Raw genomic sequence first — 7,561 nt, forward strand, 5'->3', positions numbered from 1 at the left:
TATATTTTACAGCATCTCTCCCTTTACAAGACAGAGTATAGGACTGTTTAGTAAACATTCAATAAAAAATAAACCTCAGAGCAAGCCCATGCTTAGCCTAAGATGATGCATCTTCTCACAGAGATTTTTTTCCTCCATCTTTTTTTAAATTTTAATTATTGTACCTTGTCCTGTGGGCATGAAACTATATGAAACACTTCAGAATCAAGAAGCGAAAGGGGGGATTTTTAATTCACTTTCAGATGAAAAGTATCATGCTGCACAAACACTTCCATTTGAGCAAGCCAAAAATGGTTTTAAAAATATCATTTTTAATACAGTAGAACTTCTTTTAGATAAAATCTTCATTGTTCAAAATAGGGTTATATCCCTTGCCACGAAACATTTACATAAACATTCACACCCTTACCTGAAATCCCAATCATCAGAATAAAGTTCATCTCCCCTATTAGATTGGAATAAATAAGGTTCTGTGGTACTACACATCTAACAAAGGGCTGAGGCAGGGGTGCTGGAACAATTTTTATAGTGGGGGTGTTGGCCATTGAACCAAACTGTAAACCCTCTGTGTAATGGAAACCACTTCAAGCCACGCACAGCAGCATCCCCAGCACCCCTAGTTCCAGCACCAATGGGCTGAGTGTACTCAAAGGACAGGCTCCCATTGACTGCAATGGGCATTGGATCAGGCTTCAAAATTGTACTCTCTATGACAATGGCTAAATCCTGCTTGCCTTATTTCTGTCATCACCCCATTGTTTGGGGACTACTTATGTGAGGAAGGCTAACAGGATTCTGCCTTAAATATTTTTAACCCTTTTTCCTTTAAGAGAAAAAGCAACTGACATAGGCACAGTAAAATTGTGGCTGCTTCAGAACTGTTATGGGATTACTTTTTTGTTTATACACTAGTTCCTGAAAACCACACGTACAAACGACTCATGCAAATGCCAGCTAGGAATGTAGGATAAGTTATATAAGCAGAAAATATGCTCCATTTAGGTACACTAATGCATGATCACTTAAATTCTACCTACTTGTGTCTCAGACTCATTTTTTCTTCTTTTCAGCGTGTAATTAAGCATTCCCAAATGTACCATGCAAAAAGGTTCTTCAGAAAAATCACTCCGTGCCCTTATTGTTTAAAATATGTATAATTTTAAATTACTCAAGCACCATCATTTAGTAAATGTGAGCCTACAATATATTTCAGAGGCTGTTTATAAGCAGTGGGGAGCAAATTAGAAGGTTAATGATAAGTAGTAGACACAGCAGTAGCACGAGTCTCTACCAATTTCAGAAAAATAAACTCAGATTATAGATCAGCTGTGTATAAAATGGCAACTCAGCCATTTTGAGTTGAATCAGGCTAGAAGCTGCCATACAAGATTTTACCAGTTGAAAGGTGATTTAAGCCCACCCCGCTTCATCAGTCTTCTATTTCAAAATGTTAAAAAAAATCATAAGGGTTTCACATGCTGTTCCTTAATACAATTAGCCACATTTTGAAGAAACAGAATTATAAAGCAATCTGGCCTTAAAGACTAGTCACTTTTTTATTTTTTTTGCAAACAACAAAAATGTTTAAAAAAAACCAACTTAATAGCAGAGATAGATAATTTACAGTAGCTACTTAATTTTTCAATTTATTTTGCTATACACAGTATTAGTGTTACTTCTCTATGTATTATCTATGACATATATATTCTTCAGGCCAAAACTGTCCCCTCATCCTAGCCCCAGATACCTTACATAAACTCTTATTATGGGTTACATTCACTGACGGAAGAGGCCAGGAGGAATGTTTCTGCAGAGCAGAAGCAGGCAGAGCTATTTAGTACCAGAGAGAAGCATCATCTCCTCTTTTTCTCCCCTGTTGGGTAAGAGCAGAGGTGACTAACTTTGCATGGGTGGCGACATGAATTCTTTGTTTCCCAGCCTAGTGTCACAGCTGGGTCGTGGGTGGCCAGACCTAGCCATTAGAGCCAGAGTTTGCAGTCACAAAACAGGAGTCAGGAGTCAACTGGGTCAGGATGCTAGGGGAGCCGGAGCAGGAAGCACAGGGCACATAGCCCAGAACAGGGTGGAGCACAGATGTTTGAATAGCTTCCTGTTCCTTCCTGCTGCTGTCTTAAGTAGGGCCAGCAGACCAATCAGCTGCTCTGGGACTCCACCAATAGGTCTGCAGGGACAGAGCCTCATAGTGGGGCTGGGTTCATGGGGCCCAGATAAGCAAGTACCTGCAGGCTACCAGATGGAGTGTGGGACCATGGCTGCTCTTTTAAACCCTGCAGACTCGGGTCTGAGACCCACAGATCATGACACCTTGCAACCCTTTATGGCAACTAGCTGTTCCTAGATATGTCATCACATTTTCACTACTTCTAGCAATGATAGGCGCAAGTGGTAACTTGACATTTCTGCTAAAATTATCAGTAGTGAAATTATTAGCAATTCTGACATTTAATTTTGTCATCATTCTGGTTCAGAGTTAACATCCCCTTGATAGAAGTGTAAGCAGCTTACAGTTCTCTCAAAATGACTGTTTGAAAGTGACATCAGTGTCATTTTACACCTGATTAATACTGTAAAGGTAATCTTCACAACAATCACATCTAGAGATTTCATTTTTAAAAAGAATGGAAGCTTAGCTCTGGAGTAAAATTACATGGCAATTTCTGGAAATAGGGCAATTATGGGGCCATTTGAACCACCGTATAATCATATTATAGATGGGGTCCTGTGTGTATGTGATTCAAAAGTCAAGTTTTCCTTGGCTTGCAATGTTGTCTAGCATTTGACCGCTGACAGGACATATTAATGGTACACATAACATATAGATAAACAAAGCTATGATTTTCTATGAGGTATACTGAAAAAGTCATGTTTATTTATTTGCATACTACATGTTAGGAGATCATGGGATAAATTCTAGACAATATTGCAAAGGAAGTGTAATATAAATTATCCATTTCTAACGTATTACTTTTTCCCCCACTGGATAAGCCTGTCCTTTGTATGGGAAGCTCTTCTACTCTGGAGGTTTTATTTTTAACATTTAATAAGCAGAATATTTACTATGAGGCAACAGGTTAGAATGACTTTTAGAACTGAGCAGATGCTTCATGCACAAAGCATGACTGATATATAAATCTAACTATTCAGACCTTAAGGCTTTGTCTGGGTCTCTGATTGAAGTCTTAAAGCTGGTAAGATTTTTGACCTTTTCTGCTATGTCCATGGCTCTGTGCATCGGCTTCTCTATACTCCATTTCTTTCTAGCAATCCTAATTTTTTCTCCAGTGCAATTTTAGTATGATACTGTTTGGAAGCGCTACACAGATTGACCTGAAATTTACTTTTTAAGGGTTCTGTATGGTCAACAGATTTGCAGCCCTCTGAGGTTCAAACTCTAAAGCCCATATAAACTGGCTGCATGTCGGGCCATCATATTCAGGAGACAAGACAGTTTGGTACATAAGGCCAGGAAAAAAGCCCAGCTGCACAGCTTTGAATAGCACAGTTATTCTTGGTTAGGGCTTGTCTACACTTACATTTTATAGTGCTCTAACTTGCTGGTTCAGGGGGGTGAAAAAGCGCTAGTGTGGACAGGCTCCGAGCACTGGGGGCCGTGCTCCCAGCACTCGGAGCTATTCCCCTCATGGAGGTGGATTACCAGGAGGGCTGGGAGAGCTCTCTCCCAGCACTCGTGCGTGACCACACTCACACTTCAAAGTGATAAAGCGGCAGTGCTTTGAAGTTTCTAGTGTAGATGTAAGCTATGGCTACACTTGCAAATGTAGAGCGCCGGGAGTTAAACTAGCCCTCGGAGACAGCAGCAGGGAAAGCGCTGCCGTATGTTCACACTGTCAGCTGCAAGCACCGTGGCATGACCACATTAGCAGCTCTTGCAACGCCACAGAGAGCAGTGCATTGCGGTAGCTATCCCAGTGTGCAAGTGGCTGCAATGTGCTTTTCAAATGGGGTGTGTGGAGTGTGACAGGGAGTGTGTTGTGTGTATGTGGGGGGAGAGACTGTGTGTTTTGGGGGGCAGAGAGTGTGTTAGCATGCTGTCGTGTAAGTTCAGACAGCAGCAGGGGGAAGGGGGAAACCCTGACATCAGCCCCCACACCCCGCCTCTCTCTCTCACACACAAGCAGAAACGCCTGCCTCTGCAGTAGGAGCATTCCACAGTAATGGTTTGCTTTGTCCTGGAGCAGATAAGCATGCCGGCTGTCAGAAACGGAGCTTCCAAAGGGGATATCTGCATGCCTGCAGCCGAATTCAAAACAATGACGAGAGTGGCCGCTTGACTTCAAGGGATTATGGGATGTTTCCGGAGGCCAATCACAGCGCAGTAATACAACACGTCGTCCACACTGACACCCGGGCGTTTCAGCCAGGGTGCAGCAAGCTCTATGCTTCTCATGGAGGCGGATTACCAGGGGCACTCCAGCCACGGAGTCCAGGCGCTCTAAGTGCCTTGCCAGTATGAACACCTCAGGAGTTAGGGTGCCTGGAGCTGATTTAATGCACTCTAACTTGCAAGTGTAGCCAAGCCCATAGTCTCCCTCCATGCTACTGGGGCCACACAAACAGGGGATGGTAATATACCCAGGGCCAGAATAACATTCATCGTGTGCAGGGCCGGCTCCAGGCACCAGCCGAGCAAGCTGGTGCTTGGGGCGGCAGATTGAACGAGGCGGCATTCGGCCCAATCCTAGGGTGGCATGGCCGCTTTATTTTTTTTTGTTCCGCTCTGGCCGCCCTGTAGGGGGCGGCGGCACGGAGGACGGGAGCGCCCTGCAGCAAGCCCGGCAGGGCAGTCCTCATCCTTCCCTCCCCGCCGACTGGAGCGGAGCCCTCCCGGCAGGTGGCAGGTGGCGCACGGCGCGGTGGGAGGGGCCACATGGCAGCACCCCGCTGTAGCCCTGGCCGCCCCCCTTCTCTCTCTCTCCCGCCTGCTCCCTCCCCCTCCCCCCTGCTCCCCCGCTCCCCTGCACCCGCGCTCCGGTGCACAGATCACTGTTTTTTTTTTTCTTGGGGGGCGGGGCCCCCCCTTGTTTTTTTCTTTTGCTTGGGGCCGCCAAAAAGCCAGCGCCAGCCCTGATCGTGTGGCTCTATCTGCATGTGGGAGGCGCAGGAACAGATACTGGATAGTCTTTCTTTTTCCCCCTGAGTTTCTGCTGTTGCATGTGGGAATAAGGAGCCTCTTCTGTGCCTCTTCTGATGGTTGGAGGAACTCCTACATTCTTTTGGAGTAAGGAGCTACCCACTGCCAAACTGATGTTTGTGCTACGAGCACAGTGAGCAGGACTTACACAATTAAAGGAATTTTTTCTCCTGTCCCCTGTTAGGCCTTTTGAGGCTAGACATCACCATTCCTTGACTTGTTTTTTTGGGCATCTCCTCTTCGGGATTCTTGCCTATATGGAAGGCAATTAGGGAAGATATGTCCCATGCTATAAACTGGGGGAATGTTCTTATCATAATCAGTGCATCTTCTATGTCAGTCCCAAGGGTTTAGTTGCCATTTATGGCAGTCAGACTAGCAGAGTTTCAGACCCCATCTTTGGGGAGAGGGTTGATTCAGGCAACTACATACAGCAGAAACTGGCTTTATGTGGCCATTTCTCAAGGGGAAGAATTCCTTCCAAATAAGGTGTGTGATAGCATCTGTGCTGTGAGAGTTGTGGAGCTCCCAGCTGACTAGATCCCTTAGATAGCTTGCCACAATCAATTCAGGGATATTGTTAGCTTGTTTTATTGAGTACTATGTAAGTCACTTTGGTATATTTTTATAATAGAAATTAACATGTACAGGCACCACTTACTAGTATCCACTTCAGTCACAAGGATGGGCTTTGAGAACTGGATTCGGAATCCCCAGGGGTAATCACCAGTTCCTTTTGCAATCCTCACTGTTCGTTCACGAACTGTAAAGTAAGGAAAAGGATTGACCTCAAAGACTCCCTTTATCTTTGCAAATCAAACTCAGTTGAACAAATAGACACACACTTTTAAAGCTTGCCATCTAAGTTGCATCTGCAAAATATGGGCTGAATTCTTGACCAAGTATAACTCCATCTCTTCCCAGGGCTATCATTCTTTTTTCATGCTGAAAACCTATTTATCTTCCAGAGATGTGTCTCTTCTTCCTCTTCGTGGCCATCTTTTTCCCTCCCTTCTCTTCCATAACCCCCAGCCTGACTCTCCACAACCTTGATCCTACGTTGGGAGCTGACAGCACAGACCCTAAGCTCAAATGGACTGCCTTTAAAGTCAGTGGAATTCAGCACTGATACAGGGACCAGTCTCAATGTGAGATCAGGATCTAAGCTTCTATTTAAATCCAAACCTGTCTCCCCAATAGCAATTGAAAAGGGATAGCGTTAAGTGGAACTTACACATCTCAGAAGGTCTGATTCATTAGGAAATGTTATACTGATGAGTGGGTTAAAAATATCCTAAAATGCACTCCTCAGAACTTCAGCTTTTAGCAGCTTGACTCCTTCACCAAGTATTTGTTTAATGGGAACCCATATTAAATTATTTATGATAGCTTTGTTGTCTCCAAATTGTGTAACATTTGCAAGATAGAAAATGCTTCCAAGGTTACTTTACATTCAGGCAAATTGACTCTCTGTGTGTTAAAAGAGGGTAGACACTGCAATAAATATTTTAAATGGTGTGCTTTGGGAAAAATTCTAAACATTTATGCCTTTTTGAACTTATTGGATTCCTCCACTTCCTGTCCTCAACATCAGTGTTTGGGGCCCTGCCCGTAGCTGGAGTTCTCTCAGCATGCCCATACATCCACAGAACACCTAGACACACTGTGAGGACACTTTGTACTTGTAAGGTTAGAATGCTTACCTGCTACTGGCCTAGGCCTTTTGCTGAGACATCTAGGGCTATTATCCGGACTGCTGTCATCCCCTCTGAAAACCCACGAAGCTGAATGAAAGTTCTCTGTGTAGAAACCTCTCTCCTCATTTTCACTATGGAGACTCAGATCCACTGAACGGGCTTCCTCTGAGTTTACTGGGAAGATACAAATGGGAATAATTTAGTTTCACTGCCAAATTTAAAAAATGCCATATGTGTAAAAGGGCTGACACAGCAAAGGATGGAGAATAGTTGACACTTTATTATGTGAGAATGAGGATGGAAAAGGAAAAGGATTCTCTGGCAGGCTGCAAGACATTTTGTTCATGTTGACCGTCCTCAGGCATGCCCCCTCCCCCCCCCGCAGCTCCCAGTGGCCGCGGTTTGCCGTTCCCAGCCAATGACTGCCTAGGAAGGAGTACTGCGGAAAGTACTGCCTAGCTGCGAAATGACTGCCTAGGTAGGAGTACTGCAGAAAGAGATCTGGGGGTCATAGTGGACCACAAGCTAAATATGAGTCAACAGTGTAACACTGTTGCAAAAAGAAACAAAAATAATTCTGGGATGTATTAGCAGGCGTGTTGTAAGCAAGACACAAGAAGTAATTCTTCCACTCTACTTCGCGCTGATTAGGCCTCAACTGGAGTATTGTGTCCAGTTCTGGGCACCACAT

At 44.4% G+C, this 7,561-nt stretch overlaps 1 protein-coding gene across 2 annotated transcripts in view; it reads right to left on the reverse strand.

Annotated features, from left to right (window-relative positions):
• LOC112104333 overlaps positions 1-7,561 on the reverse strand; it is a 52,610-nt gene that overhangs the window by 29,573 nt on the left and 15,476 nt on the right. For both annotated transcript variants that reach the window (XM_024196603.3, XM_024196604.1), the window contains exons 4-5: positions 6,877-7,044; positions 5,835-5,936 (exon numbers count right to left, since the gene is read on the reverse strand). In XM_024196603.3, coding sequence (XP_024052371.1) covers positions 5,835-5,936; positions 6,877-7,044 — 270 coding nt within the window. The remainder of the gene's footprint in view (positions 1-5,834; positions 5,937-6,876; positions 7,045-7,561) is intronic.

Source organism: Terrapene carolina, unplaced genomic scaffold, assembly GCF_002925995.2.
Source record: "Terrapene carolina triunguis isolate 2854851 unplaced genomic scaffold, T_m_triunguis-2.0 Scaffold69, whole genome shotgun sequence".
NCBI classification, from domain to species: domain Eukaryota; kingdom Metazoa; phylum Chordata; order Testudines; family Emydidae; genus Terrapene; species Terrapene triunguis.